The 24000-nt window shown below is 52.7% G+C and overlaps 8 protein-coding genes across 8 annotated transcripts in view; 6 read left to right on the top strand and 2 right to left on the bottom strand.

Annotated features, from left to right (window-relative positions):
- The window catches only part of HMPREF1120_02460 (uncharacterized protein), a 2525-nt gene extending 1462 nt beyond the window's left edge, over positions 1-1063 (top strand). The window contains exons 2-3 of the mRNA XM_009156503.1: positions 52-315; positions 433-1063. Coding sequence (XP_009154751.1) covers positions 52-315; positions 433-630 — 462 coding nt within the window. The 3' untranslated portion in view covers positions 631-1063. The remainder of the gene's footprint in view (positions 1-51; positions 316-432) is intronic.
- Positions 1064-1092: 29 nt separating this feature from the next.
- HMPREF1120_02459 (hypoxia up-regulated 1) lies at positions 1093-4857 on the top strand. Its single transcript, XM_009156502.1, has one exon. It carries the CDS (start codon positions 1622-1624, stop codon positions 4664-4666), a length of 3045 nt encoding a protein of 1014 aa, XP_009154750.1. The 5' UTR covers positions 1093-1621; the 3' UTR covers positions 4667-4857.
- A 760-nt stretch (positions 4858-5617) lies between these two features.
- On the top strand, positions 5618-9483 carry HMPREF1120_02458 (uncharacterized protein). Its single transcript, XM_009156501.1, has 4 exons — positions 5618-6863; positions 6918-7022; positions 7082-8430; positions 8487-9483. Exons 1-4 carry the CDS (start codon positions 6396-6398, stop codon positions 8707-8709), a joined length of 2145 nt encoding a protein of 714 aa, XP_009154749.1. The 5' UTR covers positions 5618-6395; the 3' UTR covers positions 8710-9483.
- A 141-nt stretch (positions 9484-9624) lies between these two features.
- HMPREF1120_02457 (uncharacterized protein) lies at positions 9625-11160 on the bottom strand (the record flags this gene model as incomplete). Its single annotated transcript, XM_009156500.1, has 1 exon — positions 9625-11160. The coding sequence occupies one exon, from the start codon at positions 11158-11160 to the stop codon at positions 9625-9627; it is 1536 nt and encodes a 511-aa protein (XP_009154748.1).
- Positions 11161-12231: 1071 nt separating this feature from the next.
- HMPREF1120_02456 (uncharacterized protein) lies at positions 12232-12988 on the bottom strand (the record flags this gene model as incomplete). The annotated part of the gene is made up of 3 exons (XM_009156499.1): positions 12232-12534; positions 12600-12708; positions 12771-12988. 3 exons carry the CDS (start codon positions 12986-12988, stop codon positions 12232-12234), a joined length of 630 nt encoding a protein of 209 aa, XP_009154747.1.
- Positions 12989-13340: 352 nt separating this feature from the next.
- On the top strand, positions 13341-17313 carry HMPREF1120_02455 (uncharacterized protein). Its single transcript, XM_009156498.1, has 2 exons — positions 13341-13649; positions 13716-17313. Exons 1-2 carry the CDS (start codon positions 13467-13469, stop codon positions 13935-13937), a joined length of 405 nt encoding a protein of 134 aa, XP_009154746.1. The 5' UTR covers positions 13341-13466; the 3' UTR covers positions 13938-17313.
- Positions 17314-17316: 3 nt separating this feature from the next.
- Positions 17317-21552, top strand: HMPREF1120_02454 (uncharacterized protein). Its single transcript, XM_009156497.1, has 4 exons — positions 17317-19019; positions 19076-19173; positions 19224-20006; positions 20066-21552. Exons 1-4 carry the CDS (start codon positions 18654-18656, stop codon positions 21219-21221), a joined length of 2403 nt encoding a protein of 800 aa, XP_009154745.1. The 5' UTR covers positions 17317-18653; the 3' UTR covers positions 21222-21552.
- A 447-nt stretch (positions 21553-21999) lies between these two features.
- On the top strand, positions 22000-23784 carry HMPREF1120_02453 (uncharacterized protein; the record flags this gene model as incomplete). The annotated part of the gene is made up of 1 exon (XM_009156496.1): positions 22000-23784. One exon carries the CDS (start codon positions 22000-22002, stop codon positions 23782-23784), a length of 1785 nt encoding a protein of 594 aa, XP_009154744.1.
- Positions 23785-24000: the final 216 nt, after the last annotated feature.

Below are 24000 nucleotides of genomic sequence, written 5' to 3'. Positions count from 1 at the left end.
ACCAAGACCGAGGTTTGGGGTGACTGGACCTCCACTGCTCCTGAGTCCCAGAAGACCACTGAGACCAAGGTCTGGGGTGACTGGACCACCACCACCGAGACTCAGCCAGTGACCGAGAAGACCACCGAGACCAAGGTTTGGAACGACTGGACTTCTTCTGCTCCTGCTCCAGCACCAACCAAGTCTACTGCTCCCGCTCCTGCTCCCGTTGAGTCGAAGAGCAAGGTGTGGAACGACTGGACTTCTTCTGCTCCGGCCCCGGCACCAACCACTGCCACCTCCGTTGCTCCGGCTCCTGTCGAGTCGAAGAGCAAGGTCTGGAACGACTGGACTTCATCCGCTCCGGCCCCGGCCTCGTCGGCTCCTGCCTCCTCTGCCCCAGCTCCTGCTTCCTCTGCTCCCGCCTCCCCGGCGCCTGTTGAGTCCTCCAAGGTCTGGAACGACTGGACTTCGTCTGCCCCGGCTCCGGCTACTTCGGCTCCTGCCTCCACGACCGCCGTCATCAGCAGCTACACTCCTGTTGCCGCCACCACCTCTGCCCCAGTTGCCACCTACACTGGCGCTGCTACCAACAACAAGCCTGCCGTGGCTCTCCTCGGTGGTCTCGTTGCCTTGGTTGCCCTGGCATAAATTGTTTGCTATTGAACACAGCCAAGAGGCTGATAATGAGCGTCTCAAAACCTTTCGATTCTTGAACTCGGCGGACACGTCGAGATTTTACAGCCTATTATGAACTGTTATGATTTGCTCGGCTGTTTAATCCAACGCATGCCGAAGCGTTACGTTCCTTACGACATACTAGTACCATGTGGAAAATTGCACTGCAACATTTTTGGTATCTATCACTAATTGAAGTCGATAGACGGGGTCTGGGGATGAATGGGGAGGAGAGATACCCGGCTTCTCAGGAGGCGTGCAAGTCACCAGATTGTGCGAACATATCAGCTACTATCGACTGAATTGTATATAGTCTTAGTATGTAGTTGGCGTGGTAGCAATGGCAGTCTTTGGACTGGCTACGGTGAAGATACAAATCCAAAAAAAAGTTCTAAAAATATTCCAATTTCTATATGTTCAGATTTCTTTGACGTTGCTGACCGCTTGAGATCTCCGTACAGTGGTAAAAGTACTTGGGTACCAGTACATACCCAACTTCGTGTGCCTTGGCTTTTCAGGTTGTGGTGCGGTTCTTTGCGGTGTACTGCAGTGCAGTGCCAGTGCCAGTGCCGGTGGGCGAGTCCAAGCCGCCCAAATCCATGGCATTCGCTTGGCTGGTGTCTGTGGCGAGTGCAATTGCAGTGTGGCGCAAGTGTGGCCCGCCAGCCGGAGTCTGACAAACTTCAAACTGCACTGGCAGTTGAACATGCCTGTCTCCATAGTCCGTGGGGACTCAAGTCTGGACAGTTGTTCACAAACGCGCCATACCAAGAAGTTTATAGATGACAACAGATCAACAACTCCCCTTAATTGACTTGGCTCAGTCTTCTGCTCGATTCTCTTCAAGTACCCTCACGAGTACCGCTTCGCATTTTGCACGTACGATGTTCTCAACATCTCCCTACATGACTGTATCCTAACCTACTATTTACCTCGTGCCTCCAAATTCCATTTCGCTCTCAATATGGCACCTCCCGGAAGGCGGAAGATCTCATCGATCACATTTTTACCTCTCCTCTTCCTCCTCCTGCTAGCTACAAGCGCACAAGCCGCGTCCGCAGTCCTCGGCATCGATTTCGGCACAGAATATATCAAGGCGGCCATTGCCAAACCCGGGGCTCCCATCGAAATCGTGCTGTCCAAAGATTCCAAGAGAAAAGAGGCCGCGACTATTGCATTCAAGCCGTCAAGGTTGCAGAGTAACGCCGCCCAAACATACCCCGAACGACTGTATGGCGGAGATGCGGTCGCTCTGTCCGCCAGGTTTCCGGCGGATGTCTATCCGAATCTGAAGACACTCTTGGGAGTGGACATTTCCTCCGCTGCAGTAGAGACCTACAAGACGCGACACCCGGGGCTTAACGTTGTACCGATGCCTAGGTCGGATGCAGACAAGGATGTGGGAAATACTGTTGGTTTCAAGAGCCAGAGTTTTGGCAAGAAAGAGGAAGTCTTTATGGTGGAGGAGCTGCTGGCGATGGAATTGAAGAATATCCGCAACAATGCCGAGACGATGGTGCCCAAGGGAACCTATGTCACTGATGTGGTCATCACTTATCCTGCTTTCTTTACGGCTGAGGAGAAGAGAGCGCTCGAGTTAGCTGCAGATATGGCCGGCCTACGGGTACTGGGTCTCGTCAGCGATGGACTCGCTGTCGGTCTCAATTATGCTACCCTCCACGCATTTGACAGTGTCTCCGAAGGCGGAAAGCCTGAATACCATCTAGTCTACGATATGGGCGCAGGCTCGACCACAGCCACTCTTTTGAAATGCCAAGGAAGGACGGTCAAGGGCTACGGCAAACGCAATCAGACCATTCAGGAAGTTATCGTGGTTGGCACTGGATATGACGCCACATTAGGAGGAGACTCACTTAACGATGTGATTGTCGAAGATATTGTCAATCAATTTCTCGAGGCCCCCCAGGTCAAGAAGCTGGGACTGGACAAGTCTCAACTTCGGAGTCATGGTAAGGCTATGGCTAGGATATGGAAGGAAGCCGAGCGTATTCGACAACTTCTGAGCGCAAACGCCGTTTCGGGAGCTACACTCGAGGGAATATACAACGAGGATATCACTTTCAAATACAGCCTGACTCGAGACAAGTTCGAAGAGCTCGCGGCCGACCATGCTGCACGTGTCGGAAAGCCACTCTCTGCAGCTCTCCAATCCGCTGGCCTCGAGCTCAGTGACCTTGACTCCATTATTCTGCATGGAGGAGTTATCAGGACGCCCTTTGTGCAGAAACAGCTCGAAAAAGTTGCTGGTGGGGCTGCAAAGCTCAAAGCAAATGTGAACGCTGATGAAGCCGCTGTCATGGGTGCGGCTTTCAAAGCTGCTTCTCTGAGCACAAGTTTCAGGGTGAAGGATATCCGAGGAACAGACATCTCCGGCTTTCCTTTCAGCCTGAAGTGGACCGCCGAGAAGAAGGACAGGACGCAGAAAGTGTTCACTCCAGCCTCTCAGGTGGGAACCGAGAAGCAAGTGCCCATCAAAACGCTGCAGGATCTCAAGCTCGATTTCCTTCAGACGGTTTACGACAGGGATGTCCCTATTGCCGAGGTGGCTGCAACCAATATTACAAAGTCTGTGACGGAGCTCAAGGAGAAATATGGTTGTGGAGCTGCCAATATCAGTACTGTCTTCAATGTTCAGCTGAGGCCTTTGGATGCCCTGCCAGAAATTGTTTCAGGGTCTGTTAGCTGCGAAACCAACGGTAGTAAATCCGGAGGCGTGATGGACAACGTCAAGGGGCTATTTGGCTTTGGTGGCAAGAAGGGCGATGAGCAGCAGGTGTTACAAGAGGAGGACACGACTGAGGAGGGCATAGCATCGGAGACTCCACTCCCTGTGTCTGATTCAACAAGTTCGGGATCTACAATCTCATCGGCGTCGCCATCTCCCAAACCATCAGCTTCATCAGCAAGCGACTCGGCCAAGCCTGCACAGGCCACTCCCTCTGTCGTCTCCATCCCTCTGGCCGTCAAATCGAAGCCCCTCGGCCGCAACATACCGCCTGTCAAATCTCTACCACAAATACGCCAGCGACTTACCCAGTTTGATAATTCAGACCGTAACGCTGCGCTCCGTGCCGAGGCCTTGAACACATTGGAAGCGTTCACCTATCGCACCCGTGACTACCTCGAAGACGAATCGTTCATTGCTGCCTCGGGCGAGAAGGCACAGAAAGAATTGGAACAGCAGCTTGCTGGTATTTCTGAGTGGCTTGATGAGAAGGGAGCAGATGCCACACTGGAGGATTTCCAGAGGAAATTGAAAGACCTTCGGAAGTTGGTGGATCCCGTGTTGAAGCGTCGCGAGGAGGCTTCCAGACGGCCCGATGCAATCAAGGCTCTCCAGGATGGACTGGAAAGCCTCAACTCGATGATCAAGATGGTTGAAGGCAGCATCCAAAAAGCAGCCGAGAGTGCAGCATCCAGTGCGAGCTCCGTGGCCTCGTCGGTGGCATTAAGCGCCACCTCCAGCCCCAGCTCATCTTCATCCGCGGCGGATGTGGACGATGATCTCGAAGAAGATCCTTACAGCAGCACAGCGTCGGCGGCAGCAGATGAAGAAGCAGATGCCGAACCGACGGCCGCCGAAACAGAGACGGTCAGACCATACGAATATACTCTGGATGATCTATCTCTGTTGAAGGCAAAACACGAGACAGTGCGAGCCTGGCTTGACGAGAAGCTGGCGCTTCAAGACAAACTCCAGCCCCACGAGGAACCCGCCTTTCTAGTGGCCGACCTCGAGAAGCGAGGCCAGGAGCTGCAGAAGGTTGTGTCGGAGATGATCATGAAGACAATCAAGATGCAGGAACCTCCTCGAAAGGTCAAGGGCGGCAAGAAGGCGGCGAAGAGCAAGTCGAACAAAAGCAAGACGAAAAGCTCTTCCTTCTCTTCAACTATTAGCACCGCTGGCGGAAGTGAGTCTACTTCATCATCCTCTCCAGCCAAGAGTGCCAGCGCCAGTGCCAGTTCGAGTAGGAGAGATGAACTGTAGCGCCGCACAAGTTTGGTTTGATAAGTATGTACTACAAGATTCATGGAATGAGAATATGAACTCGCGGTGATTTTTCCGTTTGGACCAACGCTTCTGCCACCTTTGTAATAAGGCAATGGCGCTCGCTCGCTTCGTATGTACCTACAATTATTAAGATAGTATGGATCCTGTGTTTCAAGTTTGCCACGACTGGGACTGCGCAAATGTCCAACAGCGAGTAGGAGCATGGATGGGGAAAATCACCCGGTCAGGGACCGACTACTGCTGGTCGGCTGGAATATTGGTCCAACCAGGTTTCATGATTCCCGCCCTCCTGTCAGCCTTAGAAAATCCAGGGTTGCTAGCAGGGTCCTTAGGTCAAAACCAGAACGGCAGTTAGTGGTAATGAAATGCTATGGATTGCACTTGTGTTCTGCACGTGGGAGATGATGCTGGCCCGAGATTCCAGGGCCAGTGGCTTTTTGTCTTTCTGGGTGATTTGGGCTGAAAGTGTGCTTATACGTAACTAGGTCAAGAGATGGGCAGCCGAATGCTGAAGGAGCCTGTAAATACAGTACTGTAGGCGTGTATACTAGGGCGCGGGGCTGAGCTGCAGTGTCAGGGCGCACCTCTATCATACTTGCACAGTAGGGTACCTAGGCAAGCATTGCACTGAATAATCTCTGAAAGAAACGCACGCGGCGGAAACACCTGTCTCAGGATCGACAACAGATACCGAATGCAGACGACAAGAGAGACAGTGTTCTTTGTTAGCACTGCCAGTGTCTGGTGTTTGCCAGCGTCGCTTTGGCCCCAAGTCTTAGCCAACTCTGGCTCCCCGGCCTGGTCCCATGCCTGAGGCTGACGGCTCAACTGCGACACTTCCGGTCATCATTCCACCGTGCGACCTTGAGATTGGCCGCCACCATATCTCCCTGGCATGAAAGGGTCCTTCAGCTCTTACAAATGCCCAAATCATTCAGTTTGCGCGAGCCTGTCTCCAGCGCCACATGCGATGTTCAACAGTAGGTAGGTATTTGTGAGAGCATTCCATGGCCACTGCACACCATGACCATATCCGCGCCTTGGTATTACCTCGTCAATGTTACTAGCTCGTCTATTTGGCTTCTTGTTGTCTTTGTTCGCCCCAAGGCGGCAGCCCTTGACCATTAAGGGACCCCTAGTCAGGCCTCTAAGACCCTAGCCTGACGGGCTATCCACGAGGAGTTCTCCATACCCACATACAGTACTAAAGGGCTCCAGTGTTCAGCCCAGTGGCACTGACTGGCAACTTCAAGTTGACGCCTGACACTGGCACTGGAACTGCACCGCAACTTGAATCCCCGAAATAGTACCTGATTAAAGCCTTCCCTCTCACAAACTGCGCTCCTCTTTGCGAACCATACAACAGCAACAACCTTCAGCAGGGATCGCAAACAAACTGCTGTCAGAACTTTGAACCCCGTTTGCCCTTCTGAGCGTTCAAGCATTCAGGCAACTCGAATCATCTACAGTAACTGCCGCATTCCCTCGCCGCACCGCACGCGCTTCCGCCCTTTGCTTTCTGACAAACGGGGGGTTTGCCTGACCTAACCCTGTCCTGACCTACTCGCACCTCGAACCTCATACACGTTCGCCTGACCTGACCTCCTTCCCTCAGCCACGATTCCCACCGGCTGGGACGAATATACCCTTCCAGTTGTTCATTTCCCCTTCCTCTCCGTCGCGGTCCTGCGCCATCGTCGATGTCATGAGCTCTCGTCTCAAGAGTTTAGGCTTCGGTTCCAAACGCAAGAGCAGTGCCAACATCCAGCCCAACTCGGTCGCGTCGCCCAACGGTTCCACCTCCACCACCGGCACTCCTCCGCCGCCGAATTCGTCTCAGACGAGCCTGCCTCCGATGAATCAGCCAGGCATTCCCGGCCGACCCCCTAGTTATACCTACAACAATGTCCAAGGTCGCCCTCAATCTCCCATGCCACCTGGCCAACCCCAGATGGCGCACCATCCCCCACCCATCGACACGAGGCAACCATACGTGCCTGGTGCTCCTCAGCTAGGTCCGCCTCAACCGCCCGGATATGGTGGTGCCTATGGCCAAGTGCCCCCTCAACCTGCCATGCCACAAATGCAAAACCAGTTTGGTCCCGCTCGTCCAGCCGAAGTGGAAGGCGCGGGGAGGAACAACAAGGCTCAGCTGATCGTGGGGATCGATTTTGTAAGATTTGACCTTATCCCAAGTTGTACGAACACAGAACTGATCTGTTCATAGGGGACAACATTCTCGGGTGTGGCCTTTGCATTTGCGACGAACACGGAAGCCAAGGAGGATATCATAACTGAATGGCCAGGCGCGGGCAATCAGACCAAGCAAAAGGTACGTGTAGCGAGATGGCACAGTGGCCCTCACAACGGTGCTAATGATGCTGATGATAGATTCCCACTGTTTTGTACTATGATCAATATCAAAAAGTCGTCGGCTGGGGTCCAGATATTGCTGACGCACTGGCTCCTACCGGCTACCCCAAACCAGGTGTACAGAAGGTGGAATGGTTCAAACTACAGCTGATGCTTTCCGGCAATACCTACATTGACCCTATTAACCTTCCTCCGCTGCCCCCGGGGAAATCCGAGATCGATGTCGCCGCTGATTACTTGTTCAAGTTACGGCAAGCCATGCGTGTGCAGTTGCAGAAAACCTTGGGTGAAGTCTTCAACCGAGAGGAGCGCAATATTCGATATTTCTTGACCGTACCGGCCATCTGGAACGATGCTGGGAAAGCTGCCACCAGAGCCGCGGCCATTCAAGCAGGGTTCATCCGAGACGAGAACGACAACCGGCTCACCCTTGTGACGGAACCGGAGGCCGCCGCCATGTTCTGCTCCAAAACCGGCCTGCTCAACCTCAAGATCCATGATGCTGTGCTCATCGTTGATTGTGGTGGCGGTACAGTCGACTTGATCGCTTATGAAGTTGAGGAAGAAAGCCCTTTTACAGTCGCCGAGTGCACAGCTGGCAGTGGTGATTCTTGCGGCAGTACTGCTCTCAATCGCAACTTCTCCAACATTCTGCGCGCCAAAATTCGGAAAATGAAGCTGCCGGACGGCTCCAAGACGGCCGGCCGAGTATACGCCAAGTGTATCATGGACTTCGAAAACAGAATAAAGGCCGATTTCCGCAATAACGGTCAGAAATGGGCAGTGGATGTTGGCATCGAGGCCGAGTTCCCAGAAGCCGGCATCGAGGAAGGCTACATGACCTTCACCAACGAAGAAATCCTGCAGTGCTTTGAGCCTGTCGTCAATCGCATTCTCGAACTCGTCCGCAACCAGATCATCGCCATTCAGGCACAGAACCGATCATTACAGAATGTCCTGGTGGTGGGTGGCTTTGGTGCTTCGGAATACCTATTCCAGCAGATCAAATTGCATGTTCCTCCACAGTTCCAATCCAAGGTGGTCAGACCTATGGACTCGGTTGCTGCCATTGTCAAAGGTGCCGTCACAGCAGGTATCACGGAGAGAGTCATCACGTCGCGCGTGGCTCGAAGACATTATCTCATGGCGACATTACAGCCGTTCAAGGAAGGTTATCACCCAGAACAATACCGTGTCCCCAGTTTGGATGGCAAAGATCGGTGTAAATACACTCGACAGATATTTGTGCAAAAGGGTGAAAGAGTCAAGATTGGTGAGCCTGTCAAAGTGTCGTTTTTCCGGCAAGTTGCTCCAGGGGCAACTCTGATGTATGAGGATATTCTCTACGCTTGTGATGAGGATGTTTGGTAAGTTTACAGCAGTAGATGTGGTGTCAAGAGTTTCGCTGACCATTCGTTTTCAGCCCTGAATATACCAAAGATCCCCGGATCATGGAAGTTGTCACCCTCACTTCCGACCTGTCAAGGAAAAATCTGGAGAAGGATTTTGAACGGATGGACACTCCACAAGGGACATTTTATCGTGTCTACTTTGACATCTACCTGACTCTGGACGGGTCCGAATTCAATGCCGAGTTGGTCTGCCAGGGCGAGGTTATGGGAAGATGCACGGCGAGATTCAGATGAAGACCTCGTGCGAAATTTCTGAGAGGTCGGAACAGATTCGGGGAAAAGCTGCTCTAATATGCCCGAGAGGAAGGCCCGCGACTCGTGGAAGGAGGAATATCTATTATTCTTGGACTTTGGACAACTGTAATCTACCCTGCGCCGTCGTCAAACATTGAACAGCGCACAGTCGACACCCGGAGATCCCGTCCAGGACGCAGGAGGGGAATACATGAAGCAGACGCACCGGCAATGACCACCGTTGACGCTATTGATTCAAGGGGGAAGCAAACTTGAAGAAGGCTCGCTATATGTTGACCGAAGTTATACCCTCTTGACACAATGAACAATCACGAAAGGATGGACAAGTTCGAGGCCCAAGACTGACCTGTCTAAGGTGACTCAATCTGCAGGAGGGCTGGGCCACCGTCCGATCGACCCTATCGTGTGACGAGGCCAGCAAGCAGACAGAAGGAACGGATGGATGATGTCATGTCTGGAAAACCCCTGCCCGGCATATCGGTTTAGGGTCGTCAAGGTTGTGATTTGATGCAATGAGAAACAAACGTGAGCAACTTAGGGGACACTTCTTGCTGGACGGAGGAGACCCGTTCAGGCGCGAGCATGAGATGGACAACTTGAAGACTAAAGGGAGAGGGAATGTCAGGGCGGTAGCGTGCAGATACCAACTTGAAATGAATTACTAGTAGTACCATTGCAGTTACCGATACGTCTCCAAGAGTAGTTTAGTGCAGATAGGATAAGAGCCGCTGGAATGAATTTTCTCCTTTTCCGTTTTATTCTTGTACCTAGACCCATTAGGACGACTGGGCTGGAACTCGAAGACTTTGAGTTCTGTAGTATATATGTGTGCATAGAAGAATGCAGGATCCCATGTAATCAATTGCCCCGACGGCGCAGCTCGATGGCTTAGGGTCACAACTTCCTGGCTACCCAGTGGCTACAGCGGTAGCGGTTCTGGAGCAGACTTTCGGGGTCTTGCATGTATCCTAGACCGGAACCGTGACTGTGGCCGTAAGCGGGACTGGAAGTAGAAGTGGAAGTGGAGGTGGTCGAAGTGGTGATGATTTCATGCCTTTGCATCTCAAAGCCCAACGTCGACACAAGATGCAACACTTCGTCGACGGAGAGTTCGAACGACCCTGGCTCGGCGATACCTTTATCTTGGTAATCTTTACTGTCTTTGCCGTCGCTAGGGGTTGGGATTTCCTCCCCGTCGTCGTCGTCGTCGTCGTCGTCATCACTGTCATTGCTGGTGGTGGCATCGCCGGCACCTTTTCGTCCCGAAATCGAAGACGTCGATTTCGATTGTGATGTTGCTGGTCCTCGATCGTCAAAATGCCACAATAGTGGCCCTATATTGATCCAATACCCGCCCTGTTTCAAGAAGTTTTTCACGGTCTCAATATATCGAATTAGATTCGGGGCAGTGTCGATGAAGAAGACGCTGACGACGCCGTCGAATGTGTTGGCGGTGTCGGGACCGGAGTAGGAGAGGACAAAGTCGCCGGCTGTCATGTTCATTTCACCTACTGGTATTGGGACTTCAGTGTCGGTTTGGGATTGGGATTGGGATAGGGATTGCTGACGCTCGCCAATGACTGTTTGGGATTTGGTTGGGGATTGCTCGTCCCTCGCACTGTGCTCAGCCCTCGCGCTTTGCGCTCGGGCTCGCTCCGCCATCGCAGTGGCAGGATGCACGTCCGGAACAGTAAACCGCTTCAACTGATGATCCCGACTCACAACATTTGTAAAACTGTGCGCAAACGGGTATATCGCAAACTGGTCGGCGTGGCGAGTACAGTTGAGAATGAAATTGCTGGCGAGCAATTGATGGTATGAGATTTCGTTGCCCGTGGCCGAGTAGCCGTGTAGACATAATTCGAATAGAATGCGGCCTAGTCCGGCGCCAGGGAGGAGGAGAGATGGAGAAGAAAAGTCGTCGGAGTTGCTATTGTGATTGCGATTGTGGTCATGGGACTCCGTGGCGGTGGTGTCAACATCAGGTCTGGGTTTCGGTCTGATAGGAAGATACATTTCCAAATCTGCCAGAATTGTGTTCAGCAATGGCTGCACTTCGAGCGCGAACCCTTGAGCGGTCCAGTCTCGGTAGAATTGCCGGATGGTCGATTGGGCTTTGGAAATGTCGTTCGGTTTGGCTTTTCCGTGCCAGTTCCAGCCTGGATTGTGTTGTTTGGTTGGTGTTGAAGATGGAGTTTCTTCGTCGTCTGATAGTCCGAACGATGCAAGACCAACTTCGTAAATCGCATCTGCTAGGTCGGCATTGCAGTCGATCGCGTCGTCGACGGCGCTCAGGGTGTCCAGAAGCGAGATTGGCGGTGCAGCTAGCATTTGCCATTGTGTCGATGGGAGGGCATATAAGTTCTGCCGTCGGCGGTGGGTCGTGTTGTAGTGCGTGGTTTTGCGGTATTGGCTGGATCGCGGAAACATTCAGCTGGGGTCAGCTCAGTCGTCAGTTTTGGAGTGTGCGTAAGGCTGGGATCTAAGTGAGTGGAAGGATAAAAAGATGACGCGACTCAAAAGGGTAGCAAAGGTGAAAGATATAGGCTGAAAGGGGTGAGGGATATGAGTTCCTGAGGATTTGTGGATAGGGAGAAAAGCAGAGACAGACAGGCAAGTATGGACAGGCAGCAACGAGGTCTTTTTGGTTTGGTAATAACAATATACAGTGTATCGTGACGAACAGCAGCCATGGCCAATAGCGTACAGGTAGGGCTGCTATCCCTTTCAGGCTCTCTTGTTTCTCGAGAGAGTGGTGATGGACCGGGCCGCCATAATGGAGCAGACAGTTACTGCAGCTCCTCCTCTTCACTGAAAAGAATCAACTGTGAACTCACCGGAAAGAGTCCAGGGCTGCAAAGATGGCCCGTCTCTCAAGAGGATCCGCCAGGGGACCGCCATCCTCGAACAGTGGGTTGCGGTCTGCTGCCGAGCCGGCGCTGCCACCAGCTTCATCTTCATTCATATTGAGGGCGCGAGTAGGACCGACTCTGGCTTTTCGGTGCTAGGCTTCGTCTTTGGACCAGGAGTATATATATATGTGTGTATCTGTCCAGAACGGCTGTGTGGGAATACGGGATGAGCTCCGACCGCAGAAAATAACACCGTTGATGCCGGCGTGCTGAACTAGTATTTAGAGCGGACAGGCGGTATGTAAAGCAGCAACTGTCACTACAAACCTTTGGCCGCGTTTTACCAACGAGAAGGATTGTGTTCGAGTGTTGGTGATGGCGAGGTGGTGATTGAAATCGAATCTGACTACAATGCCAAGACCAGCATATACAACCATTGTAAATACCTATGGACGCATCACTCAGACGGACTCAGCCTCGTGGATCAGTTTACTGTTTGCTTGCCCCATGCGGGGAGGACAAGGAAAGGTATTGTGTGCTTTGCAGCAGGACTTGTCAAAAATGCAGAGATTCAATGCCGTGAAACATCATGCAATTAAATATTATCAAAACTCGTTGCCCTGTAGCTCGCCAATTCAATCGTCCCAAATCACCCGCTACCATTCGCTGGCCGCTGCATTTCTATCCCTGCTTTCTCATCCTCGCTGTACGGGGCCCGGCATATGGAGCGAATGCCCAGGACGCCCAGCCAGAAATTCCCCTGTGGGTAGTGGGGAGCAATTTGGTACAGCAAGTCGCTCTCCCAGCTGATGTTGTTGTATACATTCATGATGCAGGCAACTGTGTCAACAATCCATACCACGAGCCAGATGATCCAATACGCTTGGCTCGAAGCTTTGAAGCAAAACCGATACGCAACCGCCCAGGTTACCATGCCGGTGATGGCAGTGGGCTGCAGTGGGAAAGGAAAGTCAGCGAAGGAAAAGACACCTCAAGGTGGTTCCGATCTCCACTCACAACACAAAGGCGCTCAAATCGGCATGCGAGATTCAGATAATCAATCCGATCTGCAATGGCGCTGCGTTCAGCGGTCGCCATCAGCCAGCTGTTCTGGAAGAAAGCCATCCTGCGATTGGAAGCGAGGTTAGACAGTCATGTTTGACTGTTTCTCAAAGGACTACAACTTACCAATGTAATGCCAGAAACGGCGTGACAGTCGCAATGAAGTAATGGCTCTGTGCTCCATAGAGGGATCCTAAACATGCCGCCGCGATCTCCAGGCCCAACGAAGAGATGCCCATGAAGTAGAATATCACGTGTTCTTGCGTCCGGGATAGCCGGCCTCCTGTTCTGAAGGGTAACGCCGGCGGCTCCTCCTCGTAGGCATGTTCGATGGGCTGGGACATATTGTCATCGCCCGAAGTGGACGGAGAGTTGTGAGTTGGAACTCAAGATGTGTTCGATGCGGGCGAAGAAAACAACCAGAGAGCGCACGGATGAGACGGACAATTCAACACAAGCAACGACGTTGACGCCTGATCAGTGAGCAACCAGCTCGTTAGTAAGCTGCCACATGGAGTAGCTTTGCCGAGGCAGCGGACTCATCCAAATCCGGACCAAAAATGTTGCCGCCCTCTATAATGTACAAAGAGCGTCACGTTATCACTAAAGCAGCGGCTGAGGCTTCCCATTCTCGTGCCAGCGGTGACCTTCAACTGGAAGTTCGTTGCCGAAAGATCTGCTTCTGCAACTTGAACTGCTTGAGTTAAACTGTCGTGTTGTACATTTTCAATAGCGAACAGTGGTCGTGATTGCCAGTGTCGATTTGTCCAGTGTACATTCGGCCCATCTGTATGGTCTGGCGTGATCAAGATTACCGAAAAAATGGAACCCTCCTTCGAACCTGTCCACATCTCTTTTCCCCTTCCAAAGCATCCACATCTAAATTTCCATGCTCATTTGACCTGTTATGGGAACTGTACAATGGTACACCTGACGACTACGGATATCGGCGAGCCAGAGGGCTCGGTGCCGCCGTTGGGAAGCTTCGTGTATGCGATGCCTGATGTATGTGCTTGCTTCCCTACCAGGCCATCTTGACTCCGGGAGAACCGAGATACTAATGCTGGCCAGATGAGGAACGACCGCAGTGTAATCAGCACTGCTCTGTCCACATCAGGCTCTAGCATCGACTACGCAACTCGAATGGCCAAGATCCTCGCCCGGAAAATGAGACAACCGGTTTATGTGGGATGTAGCATGAACTTCGCTGGTACCACTCCAGAGGAAGAAATGGAAGGGCTCACTGTTGCTGTCGAGCAGATCATGCAGAGGTGGAACCAAAAGGAACCATAAACACCATCTGACCACCGCTGTCTAGGATCGAGCTCCCTTGGATCCAGACTTTTTTTCATCGTGGAGAAGACCATCCTCCCGCCACAAAAGCGAGTTGGACACAAACAAAATCGGTGTTCTTTCCAGACCTCCAGACCACACGCTAATCGGGCAAGATCAGCCACTCAATGCATACCTAGGCAACAATGCAATACATGTGATACTGGCGTCATCTCTGCTGTCGTCCGACCGATATGGTATTTCGGCAGACCATGCCGCTCGCCAGAAAACACGCCGCGGTGTTCGGCTTGGATCTGCGATGCAACAGGGACCTTCACATCTTACCACCACAACGGCTTGGTCGAGAAGGCTTCTAAGCTCGGCAACTTTACCCAGGCCTTCGGCAAATGAAGGAATCATGGTTCCAATCGAACAGGGACGACAGAAAATCCCATATTCTGTATGACTTTCCGATTCACTGCCTTTGGCATAGGGTAAACTCTATCGCAAAGAAGGGGGGAAGTCTTTTCTCCACGGTCTCCCATTCAAGGTTTTGCAAGACAAGAATAGCCCCGAGACGGCAGCCATCCTGGCAACTGAGGCTGGAATTCGGCTCGCAGCTGGGACAATTCGACATGCTGCCCTGTTTCGAGACCAAGCAACTTGAAGCTTATTTATCCCACAGAGTATCCATCGCTGTAGGAGACGGCTATTGACGTGCCAGTATTGCTCGCCAAGCCACCAGACAGCAGTCTTGACGTCCGGCAAAAGGTAGCTAGAGTCTTGACGTAAAGGTCGGTATCGAATGATAGTGGACCGTTAACCAGGGCCTTGACGCATCATGGGATGTGGCAACAGCCGACCGGCTCGTTCTGGACTGATGACCAAAGCAGTCGGACCCTGTCGTTTGGGCCTCTCGGGGCTCAATCTCCAACCAGCAAATGGTAGCAGAAATTCAGCCTTCGGTTGACAGTCGCCTTGACTGTCCTGTCCGCGAACGGTTCTGGACTGTCGTAGCTCGAATATCACGGAGAAATATCCTTCCATACCACGGTGTACTAGTGGTGACTGCGGTGGCAATTACGGCGCCATTCTCAGGGTTTCTCCTCATTAAGAATAGCGAGTGTGTCAATCCGACTCAGACGATCAGCAGCACTCTACAATAATGGTGTGCACAGGCTTTTCGCCCGGAGTTTGGCGATCAGCCTGGCGTGACCTGGAATCCCACCTTGATAGTCCTCAGATCCCGGTCTGATGACCGACGAGATCCTGACGATCGAGGCCGGAACGGATGGACGCCATTCGTATGGGTGATTTCCCATGTCCACTCCGGCAAAGCAAACTTGGAGTGCCAATGGAGTATCGCCGCGGCGAGAAACCTCGCTAGCCTGGAAGTTGTTCGTACAGAGGACAGGGATACAAGGGCTTCAGTTCGACCTGGTGCAACCTGCAGGGTCGATCCTCTCTGGATTGCTGTAGATCCGAGCCTCCTTGTTCTGTTTCCTGTGGATGGCAGCTGTGCCCGCACCCAACCAAGTCTCGCGATGACCGTGGGACTTGCCGCACACCTATCGGTGATCTTCCTTTTCCGGCCTCTATCGGAACACCTCCAACTAGTGTCCACTTCTAATCTGAGCGTCATGATGCAGCCTCCAGGAGGTCTCCAGAATCAGGTCAAACCCTAATTAGCACAACCACTTCCTGGAAGTTCCCAGCTTTCTGGAACAATGACCTCCTTTGGCTCTCGCCTCTTGCAACCTAGTCCATGCTGTGAGAAGGTACGGCTTGTGGAAAACTACATGGTCCGACGGATCAGCTACGCGGTGCAGACGAGACGCAGACATTCTGGATGCGGCCTCATACCCCGGTTATGCCTTGCCGAGCCGGATCGCAATTCACCAGGCTAAGACTGCCTTTATTTTGCCGACTCGACTTGCCTCTTTGATGGCCATCTTCAGCATTCAATAATGTGCATGACAAGCAAGGGGGCACACATTACGGGCTTTGCCGTCGCACTAATCTCGACAGCCGGCTATGTGCCACCTCTAAGCTCGCCAGAAGCATAGCTAAGAACCATTCCGGGAAGTTGTTGGAGTGGAGCGCAGTCGAGCGATATATTTCAGTAATTTCCGGTGTCCTTCTTCCTTCTCTATGACTGCGACGTTTTGCTGCTGCGGCTTCTAGCCTCGATGGCGACGTAACAAATTCCTGGGAGGTAAACAGTGGGGTTTGGTTTGCACGGCCGGGAAGCCGGTGCAATCGTATCCACTCGCTATTCTGTTTCCATCACGTTGCCCCGAAGCGTAGACAAAACGGATGGTTCAAGGCGGCGTCTAACTCTCTCTGGATTTCACATGATCCTCTAGGTGATCGACAAATAATGTATACGAAACGGGTCAAAAATTTGACGCAACTTGAAATATAGGACATCCCAAGGCATCTTTTTGATAGCCGTCCAGCCAGTCAACCAGGCAATGGTCTGACGGCGATCAACCGCGCCGCGTCTGGGCATCTAGGAGCAATTCGATGGGAGACGGCGCGCCATGCTTCAACATCGACGTGTTGAGGACGCTCCAACTTCAAGTGTCGTGGTCTTGCTTCCCCGGTCCCGTTTTAGCAGCAATGAAGCCGAATTAGGAGACTTCGACGGAGAGGACAATAGCGGCGTGGAGAACTTCGCATACACTGAAGCTAAGGCGAGCGCTACTGGCCCATCCAGGGGTTGTGGCCGACTGGTAAGAGGAATCCTGAGAAGCTCTGAAATCCTTGTTGTCGGCTCCAGGGTCGAAGTGGATCGTACAATTTGGCCCTTCAGATGCTACCCTTGCCTAGTTTTCCGGACGGAAAGTAGTACTAGTAGTGAAGCTTCAACCATACGGGGAATTCCTACTAGCCTTCCTCCCCCTAGTCAACACCAAAGGGGCAACGATACGGTGCCAGGAACCAGTGCTTGGTCGGTGCAATGTTATCCACCCAACGAAAAGAAAGATTGGCACTGTCTGCGAATATCCAAAATGGTGCCATGCTGCACAGTGCTGGGCGCTGAGAACACTGTGGCAAGCAGTAAGGTGGATCTCAAGGGCGAGCAAACCCAGAGACGTATGTCGTATTGGAGAGGTGATGGAGCGCCGCCCACATGGAGAACAGACCAGCAGATCGCCTTTCAGAAAACGGCCGCTGGGTTGTACAACGTTGTAGGTGTCAGCCAGCCGTGGGAACTTTCTGACAGGCCACCTTTCCTTCCCCGGCCCGCTAAACAGCGCCTCGGATTGCCGTTCACCAAGCCAAGACACCAGGATCATCCTCGGTCCGTCCTATCCACAACCAACAGCGAGATGATTGGAGCCACTGTGGAAATCAAAAACGAACTCATAGAGGGGCCCAGCGCTCCGAAAAGCAGCAGAAGTGTGGTTCAAGTCTTTGCGAGGCTTTGAGACCAGGAAACCTTGCGCGAGGTTCGGCTACGCACAGTCATGGCCTCATGTTTCCGATAAGCATGGTTTCCTGCAATTCGTCCCCAGAGTTCACCTCGTGCTGGGGGAAGGCGGAAGGACACATGTATATCCCTCGAAAGGTGGCGCGCGCTCCAGAAATCAACCGGAGTAGAGACAGCACCGACAGCGAAGCAGAAGACGCTCCAAAAACAATGGTCCGCAGTCTTTTCTGTCTTTGGACCAGGGGTGCTCTTTTGGGTGTTGCTAGTCGCTTTGGCAGAGACCGTTGGACAACGCCCTGACCCTGTCATGCCCCATTCGGCTGTCAGGACGTTGTGGCTAGCTTCTTTCACTTCGGCAGCCCGAACCGGGGGCTTAAGCAGGTCCGTTAGCTTTCCATTAGTCTTTCCAGGCCCGCGAAGATTCCGGACCATTTCCCACCGGGGTTGGAATGGGACCTTGACGCTGGTCCGTCCAGTATCAGACGAGGGTTGCGGTCGAAATTCTCATCCTCGCTCATCAAAGGTTGTTCTTGTTATGGTTGTGGCGGAGCCATCCATGTCATCTCGAACGCCACAACGCGCCGACCTTTTGTCGCTGGTGTTGTCGGTAGCTCGGAGCATCTAATAAGAGTGGCCATGAGGAGGTGAGCGCCTCCTATGTACTAACCATTCGCACCGTGGTGACCATCACGGCTGTGGATTTCGCAGCGGGCCCCCACGGTTGTCCTGTTAGATCGTCGGACGATCTGGGCCCCAGGTTGTGTTGATTTTCGATGGACAGATCAGTTTAAAGAAGCACAGGCCTATCGCCATGACCACTGACGGCAGCGGTCTCTCAACCGCGCCCTGACTCAGTGATTCTACATCCTTTCTTTGCCAATTACCAATCTCCAATCAGCCGATTCGGCCACGATTTCGGCTGACTTCAAGGTCGAAGTGGCAACACAGTTGCAGCGGATCCCCTTCGCAGTTTCCCCGTGAGCTGTTCAGCCAAGGACAGGCCTTGAACTTCGTTCGCATCTCGCGTCTCGCTTCTCTCATCGCGATAGACTTGAACCGCGCGGTGTCGCTTGCATGTCAACGTTGTGTCCTTGCCCTCTTTGTAAAAAGATTGTTGTTGGTGTAACTGTGTTAGGGAGAGGGATTCCAACAATAACTGCTGCTGCCAGCCGTTAAGGCAGTGGGCATGCCTCTCGATTACCACGCCACTCTCTGTTTCCCCGGGGCATAGCCGTTACAATCGGTTCAAGCAAAAGCTGTCGCAATCTGTGCAAGTCCTCTATAGCCTGGCGCTCCTCGCGATGCAGAACCATCTCTATCTTGTCAGGGACTCCCCAAGAACGACATCCACCGAGTCACCGCTGAGTTCTCACGATCCCAACCATCAATCATCTTCGGCAACTCCATTCTCACATCAGCCTCGTCCCGCAGTATCACCTCTGGAGCAGCCGACCAACTCGGTCTTCTATTCACCTTATGAAATGGGTTCAATATCGCCCCACGATGTCTCTTCTCATCTAGGGGATGGTTTGCGACCAAGTGGGGGAGGAAGTGGCTCTCCATCCCCGGCGCAAATATCGGCCATGATGATGCACAACCCCAAAAGGGCTTATAGACAAAGGAGGAAGGATCCAAGTTGTGACGCGTGCCGGGAGCGGAAGGTGAAGGTCGGTTAAGATGATCATGGTTGTTTCTGGCTTCGATTTGCTGATTAGCCGCAAAGTGCGATGCGACAGAGACGTCGAGCTGTACTGAGTGCTCGAGCCGCAATGTTCGTTGTCAATTCACGAAAGATACCAATCGCCGCATGTCGTCTATCAAGTGAGTCGGCCTGCTCACCAGCACGTACAGCCATTTTCTGACCTGTCCAGACAAGTGCAGGATCTCGAGCGACAGTTGTTAGATGCTCGCCAGCAGCTCGAACGGTTTCGCGCCGTCGAACGCATCAACGACATGTTTACGGACATGCGCCCTGGGACCGCGCCGCCGTCGGTCTTTAGCGACTTCCCTACAGTTGGCAAATCGCCTCGAAGGATGTTGAAAGCAAAATCCCCTCAAGACCTCACAAATGCAAGGTTGCACTTGAATGACGTTGGACGCGGCTTACTGAAGCCTCCGGTCACAGGGGGCCAGCCTAGAGCGCACTCGTCACATACCAGTACATTGGATTTGCCAGGACTGCCTTCACGCCCTGTTGGTGAACGATTGCTGCATTACTACCACGAAAGCGTCCATCGCCACTTCCCCGTACTGTACTGGCCGAAGTTTCAACGGACCTTTGCCATTGCCATGGACAGAACTACCGCGCATTCTTTACCAATTGACTGGATAGCTACGTTGTATGGCGTGCTTGCTTGTGGCGCCCTGGCTACGCACGATCCCAGCAGGATACCCGAAGCCCAAGACTATCTGACTAGAGCCATTTCGACCATCAATTTTTGGGAAGACGACGCGTCCACCAACCAAGCCATTGTTGCGTTTCTGGCGAGCGTTGCGCTTCTTGAAATGAATCGAAGATCGGCAAGCTGGATCTGGCTGGGTTCTGCAATACGTATTGTGCAGGACCTAGGCTTACACGTTCAGGGGGGACAATGGTCACCTGTGGAGGGAGAGATGCGCAAGCGCATTTGGTATTCGTTCTACGTCTGGGACCGGTGAGGATGATCGCCGTAATAGACAGATGTTTTATCTCATGCTGACAATCCGTTCACAGTATTCTCGCGCTAGAACTTGGAAAGCCAATGCTCATCAACGATGACGAGTGTGACACGGAATATCCACAAGTCCTCGACGAAGAGCGTCTTGTCACAGACTACGTACAGTCGCCTCTTCCCCCGACCTTGTTGCTGAGCCATATCCATGTGGCTCGGCTTATGGCGCCGCTTGCGAAGATGTTTCGCTCTCTGTGTATCACGACCGAGACTCTAACGAGATTTGAAAGTCATTTGGGCGAATGCTTGCAACTCTTCCCCGGATCGTTGCAGCTCACAGCTTCCACGCCTTTGGACCCATGTATCGTGGCTCCGCTTATTCACTTCCAGAACACTCGCATTCTGCTACACCGCCACAATCTATCACCCTCATGCTCTCCAGACCAGAGATTCCAAGCAATCGAACAGTGTATGCATGCTTCTAGGGACACGGCGACCTTGCTCTCACGTTGTATGCTCCCGCACATACAGTCGGATGAGTGGGAACAGCGGTTCATTCTCTCGGCCACTACGATGCTGTGTACCCATTTGTGGCGATGCATGCTCTTTCTGTTGTTCCGAGAACTTTATGACGCTTTTTTCCTTGTATTGAGAGCCGCTTCTACAATCAACGATGCCCGCGTCATCAATATAAGCTGCGGAAGATATCTCCTTTTTTTCGTGCAGCGGCTTATAGAGCAATACGAGCAGCCGAACTCGATCGATATTGAACAGGACGAGGAGATATTGGTGTATTTGTCGGCAGACTTACAGGCGAGTACCAACAGCTGGGTCTGGGGTCATGCCGAGACAGGCACACATCTGAGCCGGCGGCAGAAACATGGCAGATCCAAGCATCCGCCTTATGCCAATGACACTCAGAGTGTCTCTGCGGCACAGTCTCCGACTTGGGACAATATACTGTCGGAGGAAGAACAACACGACTGGGGTGGGTGGCAACGCCTCGAGAGTTCCGCCCGGTACTTGCAGCGTCTCCGTGACTCGAGGCGACATCACCAGCAGTGTACACGGGAGCCGAGTCTGCCTGACTTTCCGCGACCGGCATCATCCACCAGCCACGTACCAGGGCCCACGCTTGCGCCCATCAGCACAGTGAGTACGAGTCAACCGTCCGACTCGTCCAGTCGGTCACGAATGACGATAGCCAACATAATCTGAACGAGAAGCATGAAACATGAGCATGAAGCATGAAGGGTCCACGATGATTTTAATGACGAGCAGATCTGACGGATATTATAATACATAGTCCACACGCTGAGCCGTCGGTCGGCATCTTCATAGACTGCACAGACAACTATCTATGGATAGGTCTGTTGCAGAACTTTGATACGGACACAAAAAAGCAAAGACTGTCGTGTTCTACGAGCGTACTGTTTGCCAGTCACGTAAACATTATAGTAAGATGGATAGCAGCACAGCCGGGTTGCTTCTCAATCCCGTGACTGCCTGTATGTTGTCCAGAGACAACTTGACAAGTCTATCACGCGGCCCGGTCTCGCGGTTAGTTGCCCTAGAGAAAGTCCTGATTGCTTGCAGGAAAAGAAGAGGGAGATGGCTTGATGTCAAAAAGATTGGCGGTATATTCCCCAAACCATTCTACAATGTATGAACCGCCAATCTTTTTGGCAGCAAGCCTACCTACAGTAATTTGCCAGCGCAGCGCCGGGGGCTCCATACCTACCAGCTATCTTCAAGTGTAGTCACTATAGCACCCTGGTGCCTAGTTGGAGCGCAAGATTACGTAATCATGTCCAGCGCAGCACGTGACTGCACGTGACAGTCGTCGCCCTGCGAACTTCGCGCCTCTCGAGGCTGGATTTTGTTGCCAAAGACACTGATATCTGCCTGCATCCTGCCGTGACACATCGCCCATTCTGACTGACCCAGTTCAGTCTTGCGCCATATTAACCGGGCTCACGAGGCGAACGCACTCATCATGGCGACCGCCGCAAAGCCCACGAAGAATCAGCTCCGGCGAGCCAAAAAGAAAGCCCAAAAGCACCAGGTGCGTCTCGATCTGTCTTCATCTGTAGCACAGTCTAATCAGGCGCAGGGGACCAACGAGCAGAGTCGCGAACAGACCGCGGAACCCACCATCAAAGCCGAATCAGAGGAACCTACAGCAACACAGACACCCAAAGAGCAGGAGGACAAGGTCAAGTCGGAACCGGACAGTCGCGATGGCAACCCCCTCTCAGACCCCCTCATCGTCGATGAGGACAATCCGCTTTACAACATGTACAAGGACGTTCTGGGGAAATTCGAGGATCCGGACAAGGAGGATCCTGCATTGAAGGAGCCAGAGAAACCCGAAGTCTACTACGACGATGACGATGACATTCCCGACGAAGAAGAAGAACAAAACGCAGCGCCCAAGATCTCCAAGAAGAAACGGAAACAGATGACGAAGCTTTCAGTAGCCGAACTGAAAGCGCTGGTGAAAAAGCCCGAGATGGTGGAATGGAACGACACTTCTGCAGCGGACCCGAAATTGCTGGTCCACATCAAATCGTACCATAACGTTGTTCCTGTACCCTCTCACTGGTCGCTGAAGAGGGAATATCTGTCCTCCAAGCGAGGCATTGAAAAGCCACCCTTTGCACTTCCCAAGTTCATCCAAGAGACCGGCATTGCGGAGATGCGGGATGCGGCTCTGGAGAAGCAGGATCAGGCCAGTCTGAAGCAGAAACAGCGTGAACGTGTACAGGGCAAGCTGGGCAAGCTTGACATCGACTACCAGAAACTTTACGAGGCATTTTTCCGTTTTCAGACTAAGCCGGAACTGACCAGGTATGGCGAGGTGTATTATGAGGGCAAAGAGTTTGAGACGAACCTGCGCCATCTGCGGCCTGGAGAGCTTTCGGATGAACTAAAGGAGGCACTGAACATGCCGCCCGGTGCCCCTCCGCCATGGCTCATCAACATGCAAAGATACGGCCCACCTCCATCGTATCCTGCACTCAAAGTTCCCGGTGTTAATGCCCCCCCACCACCAGGTGCGAGCTGGGGGTTCGCGCCCGGGCAGTGGGGCAAGCCACCTGTGGATGAAGCGACCAATAGACCTTTATATGGTGGCGATATTTTCGGTGTGCTGCAGCCTCAACAGAATACTCAACAGGGCGAGCCTGTCGAAAAAGAACTCTGGGGCGAGCTGCAAGAACAAGAAGAAGAGGAAGAAGAGGAAGACGACGAGGATGAAGAAGAAGAGGAAGACGAGGAGGAGGGCGGTGCCGGTATCGAGACTTCAACAGGCTTGGAGACTCCTAGCGGCATGACCTCTGCTGTGCCCACCGAGATCGGGGGTACCGAGACAGTTTCGGAATTCGACCTTCGCAAACGCCGCGGCACAGAAACCGAAGAATCTTCACATCCTCGGTCCGCTTACCAGGTCATTCCGGAACGTCAAACCCGAGTCGAAGGTTTCTTTGGCGGAGATCACGTTTACGATCTCAAAGCAGCGCAACAAAATAACATTCCGGTTCTTGGACAAGAAGAATCTCGGAAGCGCAAGAAACCTGGTGACGTGGATGTTTCGATGGATCCAGATGCGCTGGCCGCACGGGATGGCATGGACAAGGAAGATATTCGGCGGGCATATGAGCAACAACGCAAGGCCGAGCAGAACCCTCAGTGGGACTTCCAGGAAGATTTGTCTGAAATGATTGCTACGGAGTCAAGGAAGAGGCAGAAACGTGATGAGGAGAGGAGGAATAAGCGGTGAGATGCATCGCAATGAGCGGGCAGAAACCTCTGCACAATGAGAGTAATCAAGTCACGATACCCCAATTCTAGGATGCTTGTTACCTGGACTGTGTAACACCGGGTTGATAATGTCGTTCACGGTCTAGGTCAAGTAACTCGTCCCTCCGACCACAGCCTTGTCGCAGCCTTGTGCAGCCTTGTCCCATTGGCTTGGCATAAATTATCCAGACCCGCA

This window comes from Exophiala dermatitidis, assembly GCF_000230625.1.
Source record: "Exophiala dermatitidis NIH/UT8656 unplaced genomic scaffold supercont1.2, whole genome shotgun sequence".
NCBI lineage: Eukaryota > Fungi > Ascomycota > Eurotiomycetes > Chaetothyriales > Herpotrichiellaceae > Exophiala > Exophiala dermatitidis.
The sequence above is the reverse complement of the archived record's forward strand: the minus strand, read 5'-3'. Positions and strand labels throughout refer to the sequence as shown.